This window comes from Salvia miltiorrhiza, chromosome 3, assembly GCF_028751815.1.
Source record: "Salvia miltiorrhiza cultivar Shanhuang (shh) chromosome 3, IMPLAD_Smil_shh, whole genome shotgun sequence".
NCBI classification, from domain to species: domain Eukaryota; kingdom Viridiplantae; phylum Streptophyta; class Magnoliopsida; order Lamiales; family Lamiaceae; genus Salvia; species Salvia miltiorrhiza.
In genome coordinates this window covers 54,564,949-54,586,155 of record NC_080389.1, presented here as the reverse complement: position 1 = coordinate 54,586,155, position 21,207 = coordinate 54,564,949, and the positions used below count along the sequence as shown (strand labels likewise).

Sequence of the window (21,207 nt, the reverse complement as noted above, 5' to 3'; positions counted from 1 at the left end):
TTAGGTAATCTCCATACCAATATTGCAACTTAATTAATGCACTTTCTTATTACCATTAAACTCAACGTCTTGTATATTTTTGACTTAATTACTATTAAACAAGTTTTCATCTAACTCCATAATAATTTTGATTGGGACTTCTTATATAGTATCTAGCAATATTTAATTTATAGATATACAGGTGGATTATTCCTCTAAACTTTTGGGACTTCCTATCTACCTACTACTACTATTATTAGATACGCATGAGTCATGACACCTCCCACCCCACTCCTCCAAAAAAAAAAAAAAAAAAAAAACTTGAGTAGCTAGTGCTCTTAACTTTTGTAATGATCAGTTTATTTTTTATTTTATTTATTTATTTTTTTTGGTGTTTTGATTGAGAAAGTCATGCAACTCATGAACTTAATTAGGCAATCAAAACTTAAAGTAGTGTCAAAGTTAGAATGCCAAATTAAGTAAATGCTTTTACCTACAAAACATTCATTAATTGTCTACAAAAATACACAATAGATTAGCCAGATTCAACATTTCTCCTTTTCAATATAAACACTAATTTCTCACTCCAAACACTAAATTCCTTTTCTATTTAAAATCCCCAAAAGAACCTTGCGTGGCATACATGGTTAACATTTTCCCCACCTCGCATAATTCATTTTGGATGTTTCTATTATTAATATTCCATGTTAGCAAAAGCAAACATTACTAGTGCTCACAATTGTTGGGTGCGCATTTCTAGGCCATGTCGCATTCATCTTGGCATTATGTATCTAATCAAAATGCTTTTTTGTTTTCACCAATAATCATAATAGTTATCTCAACACCGGCGACTCAAAAGGGACAGACTGGCTGCCTGCGGAATGCGACGTCTCCATTAGAACAGGTTGGTTTTGGCACAAATCAGAAGCACCAAAAAGGCTAAGTGAACTACTCGAGATCTACTACAAATCCGTCGGTAGAAATTGCGTTCTACTAATCAACGTCCCACCAAACACAACCGGTTTGATATCCAAAGCCGACGTCCAAAGATTGAAGCAATTTAGAGATGCTATTGACACCATCTTTTCCTCAAATTTGGCCCAAACATGCTTGGTCGAAGCGAGTAGCCAACGAGGTGGTGAGAATGGAGGTTTCGAGGCGAAGAACGTGGTGGACGACGACCATTTGTGGACGTATTGGGCTCCCACTGAGAAGCAGAAGAAAGATTATTGGATTGAGTTCAAAGCAAGAAATGGAAAGATCAAGTTTAATGTGATTAGGATACAAGAAGCTATTGGATTAGGGCAGAGGGTGAAGAAACATGAAGTTTACGTAGATGGGAATAGGGTTGCTAAAGGAACTACGATAGGACACAAGAGGCTTCATCGATTGGAAATAGGAGTTGTGCATGCATTTAGTGTTAGGATCAAGATTTTGAAAGCAAAGGGACTTCCTTTGATCTCTTCTGTTGGCCTGCATTTTGATCCCTTTTGGAATCCTAATAAAGGGATTACTCAAAGTGGGTCCATTATTAATTGATTACCACTTTATCTGCATTGGATTTAATCCCTAGGATTTTTACATTTTGTGCTCCTACACAATGTGAAAAATTCATGGACGGAGTGATATATGTGCTGAACGTTGTTGAGTTACCACTTCTCAATGAAGAATATTCCTATATAACGCTGGACCATTAATTCTTGATTGTAGCATAAATATTGAAACCATTGATGCTTGGCAACTAGATTTCAACTTTCTTTTTCTTTTTCTAATTTTCTTTTTTTATCATACACACTTTCTATTATATAAATACCGTTATTTCTTCAATTTGCACGTCAAGAAATAAATTAATTAACTAATATATCAGTGATTTTGCGAAATATATGCATAAATTAATACATTTTCTTGTGTAGTTAAGTGTTGAGGCTGAAGAATCTAGCTATATATGTTTCCAACAAATTCAATGCCTACATGCAAAGCTGATTGTTGGTATTTTTGTTATGAAGTTAGGCTGTCCACCAGACTTATAGCCCATGATTTTTTTATTTGAGCCCAATGAGATATGGCCCAACTCGTGTTTTAGAAAAGATGGCCATCACTCGTCAGCATACAATTTTATTTTTATTTTTTAGTTCACTTCTAAAAAATACTCTTTTCCGTCCACGAAAAATGAAATACAAATACAATACAATTTTTATTTTTGGCGTCCACGAAAATGTGGCACTTTCCTTTTTAATATATGAGTCCACATATTTTCCTTATTTTTATTCTTACAAATATCACTTATTTACCAAAAAAAAAATATCCTTAATTCAAGGGTGAGATTTTTATGTAGCCATTTGAATAAAATAAATAAGTTAACTATCGCACCCCATAAATAAATAAGTTTTGTAGCACATTCTTAATGGTCCCCACCAAATCTTTGACTTATTTAAAAAAAATTGTTTTCTTTAAACAATAAAAAACGTGTCCACAGAATCTTCTCAACATATTATTTTTTGTCTTATTATGTCTCTCTCTCTCTCTCTCCAAAATCGTGATTTGATATATCTTTTAGGGTTTAGGGTTTCTTTTCTTGTATGAATCGTGAGGATCGGCTGATTCAGCCCAAAAGTGGTCAAAAGTTGGGAATCTTGTTTCAAATCATTCCCAAAAAAAAAAGAATCTCATGCACGCCTTGAGAAGACCGTGCACTATACACGCCTCTCTCTCTCTCTTATATTATTATTTGATTTTGCATCTTCCAAATTCAAAAAACAAAGAGACAAAAACCCTAAAAAACTCACCATACACGCCTCTCTCTTTCTCTAACCATACACGCCCATCGTGCACGCCTCTCTCTTTCTCTAACAAACTCACGCCCACCGTGCACTCCATACACACCTATCTCTCTAAGAAACTCCAGCCACTATGAGTTCAACGGAATCAGATTACGATGGGGAAGAGGCACAACGAGGAAGTCGCCCGAGTACATCAAGGAGGAGCGAAAAATACCCGACGCCGAATCCGGTAAGTAACCGTGGCCTATATTTGTCAAAATTTGAGTTTCTGTGTTTTGTATTGTTAAATTTGTTTATTAGGTACACGGTTTTAGCATTTTTTAGACAATTATGTTGGTAATTTACGAAATTTGGAATCTGAAAATTATTTTGAACAACCGTGTACAACCGTGTACGGTTCTTCAGTACACGGTTAGACAATTATGTTACACGGTTAGGATTAATTGATGTAATATGCCTTAATTGTGTATTTTTAACGTATAAAGGTATTTTTCGTACACGATTTAACCGTGTACAGCCGTACACGGTTTGTTCATCCATACACGATTTATCTAAAATCGTACGCGGTTGATTTTAAATCATGTAATATGCCTTAATTGTGTATTAGACGTATAGAGGTATTTTTTGTACACGATTTAACCGTGTACAACCGTACACGGTTAGGGTATCCGTACACGGTTATACACGGTTGTACACGGTTGGTCTAGAATCTGTACACGGTTGATATTTTTTGATACTGATCATCATTTTGAATTAATTGCAGCCTCCGAGGCATGTTTGGTTACGTCCGTGCATGCAAGGTTATGCCGCACGTATCAATCACTACATCAAGGACAAGATACTGAAGGAAGTGGAGACCTGTCTGACGCATTACCGGTGTCTTGAACAGTTTAAGAAAGGTCCGTTTGGGCATTTACTTCAGTTGAAGAGGCAGGATAGTGCGAATGCCGCACTGCACCATCTTCTTGCACGGGAGTTGTATGACGAAGCATTCGGTCCGTGGGAGAAGTGGTTCCACGTTGGTGGACACGACATTCGATTCGGCGCAGTGGAGTATTGTCTGGTGACAGGGTTGTGCTTCGGGCCATCCCCGCAGCGTTTTGATCCTAATGTGGATCACCGTGTTGGGAAGCAGAGTCTATGGCACCGAGTTTTGAAAGGCAAGAAGGTGGAAGTGAAGGATCTGCGGAAGCGGTTCGTTAGCCGCAGTCTGGGCAACAGTGCCCAGGATTATTTGAGGGTGGCCAATATTCTCGTGGCGTATGATCTCATCTTCTGTCGGGATTATAAACACGTGCACGATTGGGTGTGGGCACTGGTAGAGGATGATCAGGCATGGTCCGACTTCCCGTGGGGCTCTTACTCATCCGATGTGAAATTCTGAGGCCCTGTCTGTCTCCACGCTTCCTGTTCAGTCGACACTGAATCCAATATCTCTCTGCGTCGTATCGCCTCTTCTTCCTCATCCGAAGACTCGGACTCGTCTTCCTCCTCCTGCGACGATGAATCGTCCCTACTATCATCGTGTGTAGGGATACTTCTTCCAATGTCCGTCTCAATAGGAAACATAGTAGACCGATGTCCCTCATAATATACCCGCTCTTGAGTCTGAGGAACCGGAGCCGCAGATTGTTTGCCCTTCTCGATCACGTAAACAACAGGATATTTCTTATGCTCGGAAATCAGCCGGTTCAAATCCGAATCAGTCTTCAAAGCTACTTTTATTTTTCGCCCTTCGTCCGTGGTCGATGTGTAGAAAAGCATATAAGTGGATCGACCATCCTCGTTTAATTGATCGTGCACCTCTTGCATCAACTTCGCATGACAAAGGTCTTCCTTAGACATGTACACGACAACCTCATCGCCTCCTTCATACTCGGTTAATTTCCACTGACCACTGTGCCGTATAACGATTGCTTGAAACGACATCTGCTTCAAAACGACAAAAATACAACATTTAAATACACAAACAGGAAACCGTGTACCCCAATACATCAACTGAATATACAAACATGCTAAAAATAACATAAAATCATATTCAACCCAACCGTGTACAGCAAATTCGACCACCGTGTACAACCGTGTACACAACCGTGTACACGGAAATCCTAACCGTGTACAGCAGAACACTAAGGGTTCAAAAATAAGGTAATTTGCGTACAGAGTGTTTTTTTATGCCGTTTTTTAGTCCAAAACATGTAATAAGTCATATATATAACATAATTATTGAAATAAACAACAAAAAATCACTAAAACTCAAACCGTGTACAACCGTGTACTCTAGAACACCAACCGTGTACAGTCGAAATTTTAAAAAAAATATGTATTTCACATACCTTATGTAATACAAGCCTTTAGATGATATTTTTTTGAATTTTTGAGCAACCGTGTATGAGTCGTGTATGTGTATTGAGAGGATTTTCTTCTTCTTTCTTGTTCAAATGTCTGATGAATGAACATTTGGTTGGTATCCTTCATTAACTACCCACAACAATCGTGTACGGAGCATTTAATTTCGTGAATTTAAGGTTGTTTCCTTAACAAGTGTTTGAGTTGGTGTAAATGCACCCAACAACCATAATATCACATAAAATCACGCCATAAACGTGAATAGAGAGAGAGAATCAGATTTTGCTTATTTTTAAATCAGAGAGAGAGAGAAAGAATTGCATTTTCATTTGTTTGCTTATTTAATCTAGTTTATACTAGCTTTATTGTCGATTTGTAAGTAGGTTGATTAATTCGTTATAATATATATTGAGTTTGATGATATGATATATATCTTGTATCTTTAATTTTAACATGAATAGAGAGAGAGAATCAGATTTTAGTTTTATTTGGTTATTTTTAAAACAAAAATAAGTAATATGTCACTATCATTCACTTTATTGACTTGTACTTATGTACTTTAGGTCAAATGTGCTACAAAACTTATTTATTTATGGGGTGTGATACAAAACTTATTTATTTTATCAAAAATGCTACTACTATGTATTGTCACTTAATTCAATCTCAACAACTCATTTCATATACTCCCTCCGTCCCTAAAATAACTTCCTCTTTTTCCATTTTGGGACGTCCCCCAAATAACTTCCTCTTTCTTTCTTTCCATTTTTGGACACCTACCCCACCACTAATAATACTTTATTTATTCTTACTTTTCACTTTTCACCACTCTCAATACTAACTATAACACTTTTCACAACTTCCAATAATAATTATATCACTTTTTCTCAACTATCAATACACTTTACAACTTTTCATTAAAACACGTGCCGTCCCCAAAAAGGAAGCCATTTCAGGGACGGAGGGAGTAATAATCATTAACCATTTTTGGATAAACGAAAACCACTGAACTAATTAATTATGCGTTTGCATTTAATTAGTCATTAGATTTTTTATTTTTTTTTGAAATTTTTCTGAAGTAATTATATGTATGCACTGGAATTAATTTATTCTTTTTAATACTCCCTCCGTCTCAATATAAGTGGATCAAAACTTTTCGACACGAGAATTAACGAGAAAGTGTAAATTGGATTAAAAATGGTAGGACCTATAGTGGGACGTCCCAAAATTAAAATTTTTTCATTTATGAAAAACAGGCCACTTATAGTGGGACGTCCCAAAATGAAATACAAGCCACTTATAGTGGACCAGATGAAGTAAATTATATAAGTAAATAAAGAAATTAAAGACGGAGAATTCAACCCAAGACCTCAGATCTTGGACATTAACCTCCTACTGCTAGGCCAACATGTCACACCCCGACCTAAGCTAGTGAATAGTTAAGTCGGGAAAAAGTGTGACTGAAAACAAAGTAAGAAAAGAAAAAGAAAATAGATCTCAATAAAATTTACTAATCTGCTTAAACAATAATTTACCAAAATATTTGGTAATCATAAACAATCTTTTCTAAAACTCAAAAGCAAACAACTCACAATACATAACAACAAGTTGTCTAAGTATCAAGTGATATAATTCTGTAAGCTATTAGTTTGAAATCTTTGCAACACATCAATAAAGTAAAACGCACTGAGCGTTGCAAGCGGAATAGCTTAAGTGGATTACATGTATGAAGACATGGAATCCTGAGCCTAATTTAGTACTTATATATCAAAAGCTTTGCTCTGCTGACATCCATCTGCATCACAGCTTAACCTGCACATTTAGAAAACATATGCAGGGCTGAGTACTCAAAAGCACTCAATGGTCACATGCCGAAATAACTTGAAAGCTTGCTCTTAGAGCTATATATTGAACTTGCCATCTCAAGCATCACACAGGAGTTTTAAATAACCTGTGCACGCCAAAACTGTAAAACATCTCTATAATAATCATAAACTTCATATGCGTCTGCAGACATACTTCTTTGTACTCTACCATATCTGCAATGATAACTGTGTGCCGAGAAGGTGGCCACCTTCTACGGTCACTGACCGGCCGATACGCTAAATCGGCTCACGGTCCTAGACCGGCCGATACGCTAAACCAGCTCACGGACCTAGACCGGCCGATATGCTAAACCGGCTCACGGTCTTTGGCCGGCCGATATGCTAGATCGGCTCACGGTCCCTTGTGTACACTAATCATGTCTAACATCTGGATAGAACAGGATCCGAATTCGATTAACTTCTGGTGCCAGACAGGTATCATACAAGCTCATAAAATAATTTGGCAAGTCAATAACTTTAATATAACTTCATTCATGTAAACATCATGAAATAGTGTGCACTTCATATTTTGAGTTTAGAAAGCCCACCTGATCGTGGTCTGACGACACTAGTAATTCTGAACTATTGCTTTACCCTTGCTTGTATCCGACCTTCAGTATAAAAACTGACTAATAAAAAATGAGGAAAAAATGATATGGACTGATTTAAAAGGAATGCTTATGTTGGTTTTAATAAAATAGCTCTATTGGAACTTATGGAATGATGACTGGTTGCTACCTGGCGAACTTATCAATAAATACCAGCATATTATCTAAACCACAACCTAAACTATGATAATCGTAACTCTGGCGTTAATCGAAACTCCACTTACTCTAATTTAATAAATAGCTATTAACTGGAAATAATATAAATCTATTTTTCTCTTCTTTCAAGAACTTGAGTCTATAATAATCTAGCGTCTAATTTATGCATAATTACATAGAGTAGTAGCATAAATTAATCTTAACGAACTAAAATAATTCTACATATTTAGACCATTTAATAAATTAAACTAATTATTAGCTAATAGCTAATAATCCTTTATACATAATTATAGGCTTACAACTAAATAATAAGCCTATTCGAGTAAGTCCATCTTCTCATTTACTACTAAGGCCCAATCACCAAGTTTACTGTTTAAACCCATGTTTAAACCCATCAGAGATTTAATAGGCCCAAACATTATTAAGTCTAATCATAATTAACCATTTTATAAGAAATTAAATAGAGTTAAAATCTAGAGTCTTCTAAATGAAATCAGATCTCTCTTCCTCTGCTCAGTGCTCACACGCGTTCTCTCTCTCTTTCTCAGTTCTCTCAGCTGCGTCTCTCACTCTCCCTCTCCTTTTCACCCGGCGACGCCGCCGGTCCTCGCCGCCTCCGGCGCGGCGAGGCCGGCTCCTCTCCTTCCTCCCCCTCTTCTTCCTCTTTCTTTCCTAATTTCTCTCAAATCTCTAAAATTCCTAACTTATATATAGGGTTTCTGTCTCTCTTTTCCTCTCTGAGATTCGTCCCTCCGGTAATCCCTGCCGCACCGCCGTCGTCTCCGACGCACCACCGGCCTCTGCATCCCAGGTATGTCCCTTCTTTCTCCCTCTCAATCCTTCTCTCATCTGTTTCTCTGTCCGTGTCTCAGTCTCTATCTTACTCTCTATCTCTCTCGCTCTCTCGCTCAAACTCTCTCAGTTGTGGTGGCCACCGCGGAACGCCGTGGCATGGGCAGCGCCGGCGGTCGCTGCCGTCAGTTGCGCCTCCGCCGCGGTGGCTCGCGGCTGCTGCTGTTCCCCACCCCTGTTCTATCCCCCTTTTTTTTTCTCTTTCTATTCTATTTGTTTTTCTGACTTAAAACTCTTGATTTCAGAAATCGATGCTCTTCGATGAACATCGCCGGCGGCAGGCGTCACCGGTCCGACGAGGCAGCCTTGGTTTTACTGTGGCTGTTCGAATTTCATTCTCTTGTATATACTCAGTTATTAACTCCTTGTAAAACTGGAATTTCTTGTAAAAATTACTCTAGATGCTAACGAGATTGTATTATTGTTTTGTATATGATTTAAGGGTAGGTGTAACTATTGTTTATATATGTTGTTCTATACATATTGAATGAATGGGCTGTGATAAAGAAATACTACCTGCTTGACGAAGGTGAATTGAACTGCTGTGTAAGATTATTGGGGACGATTGGTGAACTGGACCGAATTGCAGGGTGAAGAAAAATGGCTGATCCTGAGAAGGAAAATACTTATACTATCTCTAAGTCGGTTTGGAAAACAGCTGAGTAATGAGTACAGAGCCACGTGTTGCTTGAGTAGCTAATCTACTTTAATAATCCAATTTGCACAATTGCACTAATAAGAGTAGGTTAATCTACTGATTTAAAAGAGTTCAACTTGGGCCTCTTCTCATATATCTGCATAATCTTTGGCCCAAATAACCACTGTTGGGCTTTTCTATTTTTTATAAAACTCTTGGCCCATTTACTATTGTTGGGCTTCAACTCCTTCCATATACAAACAAATACTGGCCCAAATAATAAAGTATTGGGCTTAACTCCACAAATTCAAATAATCACTTGCCCAAAATATATTAATAATATATAGTATACTGTAGTGAAAATGCCGGATGTTACACAACACATACATACGAATTAATTTTTTTATTGACTACACAAATTATTATACCACCATAATTATTCCTTGCAATAACTACATACTCGATAAAATTTAATTAAATCGTGTGCAATGCATGTTTTCTATGCTAGTAGCTATTAAAAGTTTTTGAATAATTCGGCTAGATTTTGATATGCTCTCATTCAATTTGTAGTGTATACAACTAGACCACACAATAAATGTAAAACAAATACAGTATCTATGCTATTGCGACCAAATCCAAAACATGATAAAGAAAATAGTAAATCTCCACCCTCGCAAGCTTGAGTAGCAGCTGGTAACGACACAATATAAAGACCTTAGTTTTGTTTCTTAGGATGCATGTAATCGAACAAAATTAAAGCTTCCACTAGCTCCCACTTTTTGTTATACCTTTCTCTGTCGTCTCTCTCTCTATCACTATGTGATCTTTTATTCTACCTCTTGGCACATCTTAAGCTGAGAAATTATCTAAACCCACCATAATTCTTATATATATCTCATGTATGAAGATTGAAACCCAAGTACTTTTTGAGGCAAATATGGGTAATAATAAAGCCCAGAATGTGTTACATATTTGGACATTGTTTTCGCTATTCGAAATGATCCTCTCAATGCAAGACCGAATGAAGGTAGCAACTCCCCCTCTCCCCATTCTTCCATTCCCATCGTATTCACAACTAGAGTGGCAGCAAAGAGAGATGATAATGTTCCTCCATTTTGGTGTCAACACCTTCACCGACCGCGAGTGGGGCACCGGCCACGAGAGCCCGTCCGTGTTCAGCCCGACGGGCCTCAACGCCAGCCAGTGGGCCGACACTGCAGCCCGAACGGGCTTCTCACTGATGATTCTGACGGCCAAGCATCACGATGGATTCTGCTTGTGGCCCTCAGAATACACTGATCACTCTGTGATCGGAAGCCCTTGGAAGAATGGGAAGGGAGATGTGGTGAGAGAGTTCGTGGAGGCGGCCAAGGCCCGTGGAATCGATGCGGGCTTCTACCTGTCGCCGTGGGATATGCACGATCCAAGATATGGGAATGAGAAGCTCTACAATGAGTACTACATGGCTCAGTTGCAAGAACTGCTCACTAGGTAAAACCTAAATACATGTTGCATGTGCTAATTAATATGTGCAATGAAATTGTGGTGGCACTGGCAGGTATGGAGGAGATATTAGGGAGATATGGTTCGATGGAGCAAAGGGTTCGAATGCACCAAACATGAGTTATCATTTCCAGGATTGGTTTTCGATGGTGAAGGAACTACAGAGCAACACCAACATATTCTCCGACGCTGGACCGGACGTCCGTTGGGTCGGAAACGAGAACGGATCCGCCGGAAAGACATGTTGGTCAACCATCAACTCTACATCCTTATCAATTGGCAATACTTCCACTAGGTTACTAATCAATCTGCCTACAGCTTAATATCTAAACACATGAAAATTAAATAAAATCTGTAACCTGCAAATGCATGCGCAGTTATCTTAACAGCGGCGACCCGAAAGGGACCAACTGGGTGGCGGCGGAGTGCGACGTCTCCATCAGAAAAGGTTGGTTTTGGCATAAAACAGAGTCGCCGAAAAAGCTAAGTAAACTACTCAACATTTACTACTCATCCGTCGGCAGAAACTGCGTTCTACTGCTCAACGTGCCGCCAAACTCCACCGGTCTCATATCCGAATCAGACGTGCAAACTCTGCAACAATTTAGAGCAGCGATCAACACTATCTTTTCCACGAATCTGGGCCAAGAATGCTCGGTTGAAGCAAGCAGCCAAAGAGGAGCCCATTTCGGGCCTACAAACGTGCTAGATGATGACCATTTGTGGACATATTGGGCTCCGAGTGAAGAGAAACAAGATTATTGGATTGAATTGAGGGCCAAGAGTGGGAAGATGGCGTTCAACGTGATCAGGATACAAGAAGCAATCGGATTAGGGCAAAGGATCGAGCAACACGAAGTTTACGTGGATGGGATTAGGGTTGCAAGAGGAAGCACAGTAGGGTACAAGAGACTTCACAGGTTGGAAATAGCAAGTGTGGAAGCAAGTAGCGTCAGAATCAGGATTGTCAAAGCAAAGGGAACACCTTTGATCTCGTCTATAGGCCTGCATTTTGATCCCTTTTGGAACCCTAAAACAAGAATGTCTACTACTATCCAATCCTCTCCATGATTTATTGCTCGCTATGTCAAACTTACTTGAGTAAAAATATTTATATATATACTTTGCATTAGTAATGGAGAATTTCTTGAACAGAGATTGAACACTTTCTGTGTTTAAATGCCCAAACATTAACAGAAAAGCAAAACATACAGAAGAAAGAAAGGCACCATTTTACCAAACAATATATATAGAGCGTATGCTCAAAGAGAAGCTTCCTCCATTGTTTCTTGGTGCTTAATCCTAAAAGCAGCAGTGAGATGAAGGCCCCCATCAATCTGAAGTGTTAGCATTGGTCGATACGTTACAGGTTCTGATTCATCTGCCAACTTAAACGAGAAGGCAGCGAGCAACACAGATGCAAAAACCTTCATCTGTCTGTAAGCAAACTCTTTCCCTAGACAGATTCTTGGACCTCCCTGCACTCATAAAATTAACTATCAGCTCTACATGAATATAAATAAAGGCTTCTAAATTGAAGGCTTCTTACTTGAAAAGCTGTGAACTTAAACGGGCTTTGTTGCTGGAAAACGCCGTTGTGATCAAGCCATCTCTCCGGCTTAAACTCCTCTGCATCGTCACCCCACAAAGATTTCATCCTTCCCATAGAGTAAGGTACGTAGGACACCAAATTCCCTTTCTTCACACTGAATCCATCAGGGAAAGTATCATCTGCAAAACACATCTTCCCATCCTACAACACACAACAAAAACAAAAAATAAGCATCAATTGGTATCTACACATATTAATTTGTATCTTAAATTTAGTCATGATTACGGATGGAACAGCAGGATAAAGCCTGAGAGTCTCGGTGAGAGCAGCGTGGAGAAACTGCATCTTGTCGAGTGCTGCTTCTGTGATACTCGTAGCTATGTCATCGATGGCAGAACGCTGGTCTAGCTCCGTTGCGGCGCGCACTTCTTCTAGAACCTTGTCCTGTAAGTGAGGATGCTTGCACATCATGTAGAAAAACCATGAGAGAGTGCTGGCTGTTGTGTCCTTGCCAGCAATTATGAAGCTCAAGATTATGTCCTTGAGGTACTTGGGATCTGTTTCCTGCATCTCAAGAAACCTCGACAGAATATCGCCTTTGCCACTAGCTTGTTCTTGTGCAATCTTGTTGTCGATGACTTTGTAAACGAAGGCGTCGACTACTTTCATACACTTTCTAAGCGTGGCTTCTGATCCGACGTTAAGAAACTTCTTGATAGGCCAGCTGATATCCACGTATCGAAGAGTTGTCATCTCACTTGCTTGGTCGAAAGCCTTGGAAAACTGGTCTCCTTGGTTTGCTCCGCGCATGCTCTCTAGATCAACGCCCAGTACGACCTTGAACACAGAGTCCAGTGAGGATTTCATGAACAAATCCTGCGAAAAACGAATTGGTTAGTTTTTTTGCGAGTGAGGTGGAAAAGGTGAAGTTACTTACCTGAATTTCAACGGTCTGATTTGACGCGACAGCTGCGGAGAGTAAATGGGCAAGTTTAGCTGCGTTAGTCTTGAAGACGCCGCTGCTGAATTCTCGGAGGTTTCTGGTGGAGAATTCGTAGCTGGACATCTTCCTCTGGTGGCGCCACCTCTCGCCGTCCACCGTGAAAATCCCATCTCCGAGGAGATCTTCCAAGATGTCGTGGTGGAACGAGCCCTGCAAATTTCAAAGATTGAATTTTTGTACAACTGCCAGTATTTGATCATCCACTTAAATTTAATCATACATATATAGATACCTTGCCGTAGTTTGCGAAATTAGTTTTGAGAAAGTACTCAATGTTTGCGGGATCGCAAGTGTAGATTTCGACATTATCGAGATACAGTATTCTGAAAGTGGTGTTTTTGTGAGTGAGGTCAGTCAAGTAGTCGTAAAAACGGCGGAAATTATACAAGAGATGGAAGATTGTGCCGCCGATGGGATGATACTTCTTCTTCTGCTGCTTCTCCTTTGTCACCCAAATTCTGAATAAAGACGCCACTAGAATTGCAGCAAATACTGCAATCACAATAGAATAATTTGGTGGATCCATATTCAGGCCACTTTCTGGGCCTTACGGCCGCCCGATATATACTTATCAATGAGGCAGCCGGGCCCATCTCCTTTCTATTTTTAATTAAATTTAATTGATATTGATATGGTTTGATTAAAAAATTATGAATATACAATTTTTCAATCAAAACTTAAATTAATTTTTTTAATAATTAGAATTAATTATTACTCCCTCCGTTCCACTACAATATGTTTAATTCTTTTTAAATATGGAGATTAAAAAACTTATTTTTAAAGAAAAAAATGATGGAAAAAGTAATGTGGCCTACATTAATTAAATATTTAAAGTATATTTTTCGCTTAAAATAAAAAATAAGTTTATTTTAATGGAATATTTTAAAATAAAAAATGAGTCAATTTTAATAGGATGAGGCAACGGCCGCAGTGCACATATACGGCCAAAATGCACCAAAGTTTTTGCCGTCATTAAAAGCATAATAAAAAAAGTGCAATGGTATGTGTATTGATTGTATTTTATATGTAATAGGTTGTAAGTTACATAAGAAAATCATGAAATTATAGAAGAAAAACCTAATACTATAACATACTCGATGGATAAGAAGAAAAGAGTGTCTATATCCACTATAAAGAATATCTTCAGATTGTTGACTTTTACTAGGTCCTCCTTGATTTTTCCGTTGCTTTAAATATTACTCCACTCTTAACACTTGTTATCGTGCAGTAGTAATTTAGTGCGGCAATAAATTTAATAATCATAAAAATATTGAGTTACGGTCGAAAGAAAATAATTTCACTAAAGTTAATAGATCCATTCTGGCCATGACATGTTAACACGAATTTATTCTGTTGCTATATGTTGATTTCTTCTTCATTTTTATTTTTCAAATTACTTATGAACGATCAATATGTTTGATTTTCATCACCTTTAGCCCCAATTGATTTTGTGTAAGCTCCACACACAACTATGTTAAGTTGTTCTATAACTTGTTCTAAAGAACATAGAAACGCGCTTGATCATAAGATTACAATTGTTACAAAAAAAGAAAAGAAAAGCATCATTATATCTATGTTAACTTTAAATAAAATAGATTTCAAAAAAGGTGTTCGTAGTGGGTACGTGTTTTTTTTTTTAATCGACGTATTAGGTAGGCGTTAACGATGAATGAATGAAGAAAAAATGGATAAATTTGCATAGAAAAGCGAAGACCAAGACTTCAATTAGAGAAATAGCGATCAACTTTGCATCTGATTTATTAATTAATACAATGTTATAAAGGGGCTTCCTTTTTTTATATTCAGAGTGAACTCTAACCACCCTTTTCCTTTTAGGGTACTTTTAGGATGCATTTAATTTGGTTGTAAAATTTTCATTGAAAAATGATGAATAAAAAAGGATGAGAAAATATATTTTTCTTATTTTTTTATTATATATTTACTAGAGATAAAAAACTAAGAAAATATTAAAAAATATTTTCACACTGAAATTTTCTATGATAACATATAAAATGATGAAAAAATGAAAAAAGTCTTTTCTCTTATTATCTACATAGATGCACTGGGTCGACAAGGAAAGAGCACTACTGGAATTTGACAAGGGTAAACGTTGACCCAGATTCTCATTTCTTTTCTGAGGAAAAAAGTCGAAAAAGATCTGAATGCTAGTTTTTTCAACTTCTGCGAGCTTGTAATAATTAATAGTGTTATGATTGACCGACAAAAACATCCCCAATACTTACAGCAAAAAATAATTATATTTTGTGCAACTTGATCATAATCATAAAATAGACCGGTGGAGACTGAGTTAATATACTCCTCTGTCTCAACTTTAGTATTCTTTTAATAAAATAATAAGATATATTGTAAATGAAATAATGATTTCATATTTTATGTGAATATTAAAATAATTAAAGTGCAGTAGGAGTATCACCTACTTTTACTATAAATAAAAATAGATACAAAAATGTTTGAGATCCAAAAAAATAAATACGGATACTAAAAATTAAGTTGGAGTACTGTGCCAGGATAGTAGGTTGTTAGCGTAAATGAAAATTGATTATGGCTATGGGTGAATACCAACGAGTTGACATATTTGTGGATTGGCTCCAGAGCCATCCAAATAAGAATTTTATGCTTGATATTTGATCGATAAAACACCACATTTTCCGTATTTGTCTGGGAAATCTTGCATGACTACAAGTGAAACCTAACAATATTACTATAATAATAAAAAAAAATACAAATTAAAGAGGGGGAAAAGGAAGTCATTCTCTTCATAATCACCAAAAAATTTCCCTCAAAAAAATGACAATAATTACCAAATCTTATGTGCCCCTGGCATGCCTATATTACTCTGATTCAACCACCGGTTTCATGTTTGATCTGGAAGAGAGATGCAGAATGTTTCACCATCTGCGGTTGTTATTTCCACGACCTCTTCCACCACCACCACCACCACCACCACCACCTCTAGAGAATCTATCATTTCTCCGATCAGGAAATCCCCCTCTCCCACCTCTTCCACCGGATAACCTACCGTCTCTTCTCTCCGGGAAACCACCACCACGCCCTCCACCTCCAAATCTGCCCCCTCCTCTTGCCTGCTCTCTTTCTTGCAATCGTGGCAATGATTTCACCACCTCTAGACTTACCCCAGAGAGATTTTTCTGCCCTGCAACCCCATGATATGAGACTTCACAATTAATCTGTAATATTTCTTCAATTTAAAATGGCACAGAATAACTAACCGGCAATAAACTGGTCCAAATCTTCAGTAGCCACATCAAACACTGCACCCTTCCCGTCAGTGGTCAAAGAAAGGCCCCTGATTGATTCCACTTTCTCTTCAGGTAAAAATCTCCGTAGGACACCGTACACAAATCTGGCACATCGTAGTTTTAAAATGATTAGTGATAACATAGACAACAATTCAAACAGACAAAACATAATGTTGATGCAGAAAGCTCAATAAACATCTCCAAGCAGGGAAACCAGCTCATGCAGTCAAGTCTACTTAGGAATTCGAATGATAAATTGAAGAATTTAGCAAGGTAAAGAAGATACGAGGGAAATTCAGAATATATTGAATATATTATTCAGAACGAGTACATGTTTTGCATGACCTTCTATTTATACTGGAAAAGCTGAGTTTTAATCAGGGAAGAAGTTTCTTTAGCGAATAAATGTAAAAGACTCAAACGACTCTGCAAGAAACAAGGCAGAAAAAATTCCTCCTTGTTATGTTTTCTGCAGCTGGTAAACAGTGGACATGGATGTTATTTTGATGAATTATTTCTTGGATAGAAGAAGATTATGGAAACACTTACTCGAAATATCACTTTTCAGATTCCATTGCGGAAGACCCCAGATTGGATGAGTTTGTATTCAAAATATGGATGTACATGGCTGATCAAATTATTACTAGTCAAATTCAGATTTCTACCCAACAAGCATAACAAAACCATAATCAATGCTACCTATCCTTGACGCCTTGTGTCAGCTGTAGTTTCAAAGCCTCATGAAGAAGTAAGCATGCTAACATAGCATATTCGGACAGAATCATACCCGCACAAACTCATCAGGAGTGACACAAACAAATACAAGTATACCAAAATGACTTGTAAGAACTCACGAAGGTGTGTAAATGGGCCGTCCACACTCAAGGAGAATGGTAACATAGTTTTCCATTGAAGTGAGAAGTGATCGACTCTTGATTTCAGTATAACCCTGCAAAAGATGAAACGTTCTGTAAATATTAAAATAACTTGAAGTTCAACCACAACAGACGCAAGTAAAGACTTACAGCAATTTTCGCCAGTGCCTTTGCAAGCAATTCTGCTGGGGACAGAACAGATGACTTCACTAGCTCTTCAGCAGCAGCCTTAAATACAGGTATGACTCTACAAGTTTTTTAGTTTAATAGCAATATCTTGGGTTATTTCGTTATTAAGACTCCCTAACAAAATGCTCACAAAAGATATACGGATACCTATCAGATATCTCAGCTATTTTCTCAGCAGCCTCTGCACCAGCAACTTTAGCAATATCTGCTGGCTGTGGAGCTGACATATGTTCAAATTTCACCCCAGATTCTCTTTCTATCTTAGAAAAGTTTGACTTCCTTGGATCATAAAGCATTACAGCAATGCCAGTTTTCCCTAAATAAAGCACCATTATGCTTTCTATATCGGAAAATTTTAAATAATTATGCAAGTTCAAATGCAGATCACCTGCTCTTCCTGTTCTTCCAGAGCGATGAATGTATGCCTCCACATCACGAGGTGGCTCGCACTAGAGTGCAAAAATACATGTATTCAACATGTCAGGGCAGAAAGCAACATAATCATGAGTACCAAAAATTGGTAAGTATGTATTCGCGTCAAGAGAAATAAAGGAGGGCAAAAACACCTGAATAATTAGCTGGACATCATCAATATCTAACCCACGTGCCGCTACATTTGTAGCCACAAGTGTCGAAAATTTCCCGGATCTGAATCCAGAAAGTGTGACCTGAAAGCATCGCGCAAGACAAATTTAAGACATTGTTTCCATGGCATCACAATTAAGATTTTTGCTCAATCAGTTGAGATTCATTTTAGGGAAGTTGTAAAAGATTATACTAGAAATCTAATAGATATTGCAGTTCGGATCTTAAATAAAATATGAGATCAGTACCAACATTACCGCAAACTCAAGAGATGAAGCCATAAATATCAATTCATCCCAGAAGAATAAGTTTTCCAAATACGCTAATATCTACTGAGAAGAGACCAATAATAATCCTACCTTCTAGGAAATGCAACAATAATAGAGATAATATTCCAGGATAAGTTTCTACCTCACGTGTAGCCTGTTGTATGTCCCCATGCAAAGCTCGTGCTCCAGGTAGTAATCCAGCTAGTGTGGAAGCAGAATCCTTTGTCTCAGTAAAAATAATAGTGCGGCCTCCACTAAAGAAAAAGTTATAGAGAGAGAGAGAGAGAGAGAGAGAGAGAGAGAGAGAGAGAGAGAGAGTTATTAATGAAATAAAAGAATTTGAAGATGTTAACCAATTTAGTAGAATGTTAAGAGGCTAACCAACCTACTATAGCAGCGAATAATATCGGGAATAATTTGGGATCTGGCAGAACTAGAGCAGGGAAGAACAATATGTCTCACATTTGTGCTAGCCTTCATCTTCTCATTTCCAACAAGATCAGTAGTTTTCTTATCTCGTTTTAGAAATTGTGCTGCAATCTGGCATTGAGAGTACTTATTATGCTCAATGAAAAGTAAGATAGTAAAAGTTGCAGCTGAAACAGAAATGCAACCATGAAAGTATAGCTAAGATGCAATAATTAAATGGGAGTAGAATACATACATGCTTCACCCATTCTGGTAAAGTAGCACTAAAAAGAAGTGTTTGGACTCTACTTGCATCCTCTACCTTGCCTTCAAATCAATAACAGAAACAACATGATCATGAAAAGTAAGTGAGCACAAAACAACATGTCACTAACAAAATCATAACCTAAGCATGAGTGAGGACACGCTCCTAGAAACATAAGCCAAGAACTTCATGTCTGATGCAGCATCAACATCTGAAGACTGGCTTGACAAAATTTGGATCACAGACATTTTCATTATATATTCACTTGTGACATACCCAAGATAAGTTCAACATCTTCAACAAAACCCATCCTCAGCATTTCATCAGCCTCATCAAGTACTCGGAACTTTAATGCACTCAAGTCAATTGTTCCTCTGTCTATGTGATCCTGCACATCGAGTTTACAAGCTCCATATATAGACACATGCTCTAGTGGAATCAAATAACAAATAGCATATAATAAAATAATGACTGTGTCCCTTTTCAATCTTAACAGCAACTCAGAAAAAACCAACCTTAATGCGACCAGGAGTACCAACAACGATGTCAACGCCTCTTTTCAATTGAATCTGTTGTGGCTGGTATGGCGAACCCCCATACAAACAACAACATTTCAACCCTAATGATCCACCGTATATCTCAAAGTCAGAAAACACCTATGGCCATGTAGGAAATAGAAGTGGGGTCAAGAAATGGAAGTAAAGTTAAACTGTGAAGAAAAACATTGACAAAAGATTCGAGAAAGAGGAACTTTGAAACAATCTACTCTGATGGATGGACATACCTGAGTGGCCAGTTCTCTAGTGGGTAAAAGCACTAGAACACTTGGTGCCCTTCCATATCCAGTCTTCCTTGATGATTTTGCAGGCCCATTCGTCAATGATTCCAATATGGGCAACATAAAAGCCAATGTTTTACCCTGATAAGATTCAAAAAGCGGGTCAGATGGATAAATTAAAGCAACATGATCTCCGAAATACTCGCATAATCCAGGATGCCTAATGTTCTTATCATTTACTGATCCAACAGTTAAAACAACTAAACAAATCTTGAGACTCGGTAGATCACACTTCAGCATTCATAAACTCCTGTCCTTCATGTTAACAACAAAAATACTTTATCCACATTCTCATACGTTAATGAAATCAAATATCTAACTGAATCTATAACAGCAGCTGCTGAGGGCATCAGCAATTTGATGACAACACAGTCCCCTACGTTTCGACAATGAAAGCTCAATTCCGAATGCTAGCATGCATGAGAAACTGTGATCGGTTTGACCCAACTTCCACCATAACAAACCCAAATCCGCAAACAACATAAGAAGCCACAATTATTAAATCAAATCCTAAGACGTAAGAAGGCCAATAAAATCCTCCCCGCACACACGCAGTAGACATCAGAATCTTAATTATAAAAGTAAATTGCGTGATATAATATAAGCATCGAAATACAAAATTCCTCTAACCTGACCAGTGCGCGCCCTTCCGACCAAATCAGAACCATCGAGAATGGTATTGAAGGTCATGGCCTGAATTGGAAACAGCGACTCAATTCCCTTCTCCTTGAGGGTCTCCCTCAACGCCTTCGAAATCCGGAATTTCGACAGCGCATTAGGGTCTCCCTCATCCTCGTTATTTTTGTCGAACCTCATCTTTTCTTCTTGATTGAATTCATGGGCTCGCCCATCTCGGAATTGAGTTGGTTCCTCTCCTCCTCTTCATCATCATGCCTCGATCTCCGAAACCTTTCGCTTCAATCTCTCTCTCTCTCTCTCTCTCTCTCTCTCTCTCTCTCTCTCTCGTCCTAATTTAGGGAGGCCACCTGTATTGTATTAAAATGGTGAGGTAGTTTTTTTTTTTTCCTCTTTTTCCTTGATTGGACTTTTTCTGTGTGTGATCCTTCTCTCGGTGGAGTTAAGTCATACAAAAATTCCGGAAGTTCAGCCTTCTCCATTTTCTTCTTTTTTTCAGAGGGTTGATATTCAGATTCTCCTTCAAGCCATACATACCTCCCTCTCTCTCTCTCTCTCTCTCTCTCTCTCTCTCTCCAGT

At 38.0% G+C, this 21,207-nt stretch overlaps 4 protein-coding genes and 1 long non-coding RNA gene across 5 annotated transcripts in view; 3 read left to right on the top strand and 2 right to left on the bottom strand.

Moving 5' to 3' along the window:
* Positions 1–1,659, top strand: part of LOC131014473 (alpha-L-fucosidase 1-like) — a 3,170-nt gene extending 1,511 nt beyond the window's left edge. Inside the window, exon 3 of the mRNA XM_057942467.1 lies at positions 810–1,659. Within this exon, the coding sequence (XP_057798450.1) occupies positions 810–1,518 (709 nt within the window). The 3' untranslated portion in view covers positions 1,519–1,659. The remainder of the gene's footprint in view (positions 1–809) is intronic.
* Positions 1,660–7,996: 6,337 nt separating this feature from the next.
* On the top strand, positions 7,997–9,017 carry LOC131014471 (uncharacterized). The gene is made up of 2 exons (XR_009098223.1): positions 7,997–8,545; positions 8,832–9,017. It is a non-coding gene; the product is annotated as an uncharacterized LOC131014471 (long non-coding RNA).
* A 593-nt stretch (positions 9,018–9,610) lies between these two features.
* LOC131014468 (alpha-L-fucosidase 1-like) lies at positions 9,611–12,207 on the top strand. Its single transcript, XM_057942463.1, has 3 exons — positions 9,611–10,714; positions 10,782–11,021; positions 11,104–12,207. Exons 1-3 carry the CDS (start codon positions 10,125–10,127, stop codon positions 11,795–11,797), a joined length of 1,524 nt encoding a protein of 507 aa, XP_057798446.1. The 5' UTR covers positions 9,611–10,124; the 3' UTR covers positions 11,798–12,207.
* LOC131014469 (cytochrome P450 704C1-like) lies at positions 11,824–13,862 on the bottom strand. The gene is made up of 5 exons (XM_057942464.1): positions 13,514–13,862; positions 13,216–13,431; positions 12,564–13,154; positions 12,276–12,479; positions 11,824–12,204 (listed from the first exon to the last, which is right to left on the bottom strand). The coding sequence occupies exons 1-5, from the start codon at positions 13,805–13,807 to the stop codon at positions 11,989–11,991; spliced, it is 1,521 nt and encodes a 506-aa protein (XP_057798447.1). The 5' UTR covers positions 13,808–13,862; the 3' UTR covers positions 11,824–11,988.
* A 2,006-nt stretch (positions 13,863–15,868) lies between these two features.
* LOC131019009 (DEAD-box ATP-dependent RNA helicase 7-like) lies at positions 15,869–21,109 on the bottom strand. The gene is given in 16 exon segments (XM_057947694.1): positions 15,869–16,456; positions 16,533–16,666; positions 17,417–17,511; positions 17,588–17,684; positions 17,774–17,942; positions 18,015–18,075; positions 18,193–18,294; positions 18,623–18,734; positions 18,866–19,020; positions 19,145–19,215; positions 19,430–19,541; positions 19,669–19,809; positions 19,938–20,072; positions 20,622–20,824; positions 20,827–20,885; positions 21,081–21,109. Coding segments are annotated over 16 exon segments (1,941 nt in total). The 3' UTR covers positions 15,869–16,190.
* Between the last annotated feature and the right edge of the window lie 98 nt (positions 21,110–21,207).

Coding starts and splice junctions, on each gene's coding strand:
- LOC131014468 (XM_057942463.1), top strand. CDS start 10,125: ATGAAGATTGAAACCCAAGTACTTTTTGAGGCAAATATGGGTAATAAT. Junction 10,715..10,781: donor TTGCAAGAACTGCTCACTAG/GTAAAACCTAAA, acceptor TGGCACTGGCAG/GTATGGAGGAGATATTAGGG. Junction 11,022..11,103: donor ATTGGCAATACTTCCACTAG/GTTACTAATCAA, acceptor ATGCATGCGCAG/TTATCTTAACAGCGGCGACC.
- LOC131014469 (XM_057942464.1), bottom strand. CDS start 13,807: ATGGATCCACCAAATTATTCTATTGTGATTGCAGTATTTGCTGCAATT. Junction 13,155..13,215: donor ATCAGACCGTTGAAATTCAG/GTAAGTAACTTC, acceptor CGTTTTTCGCAG/GATTTGTTCATGAAATCCTC. Junction 12,205..12,275: donor TTAAGTTCACAGCTTTTCAA/GTAAGAAGCCTT, acceptor TTATGAGTGCAG/GGAGGTCCAAGAATCTGTCT.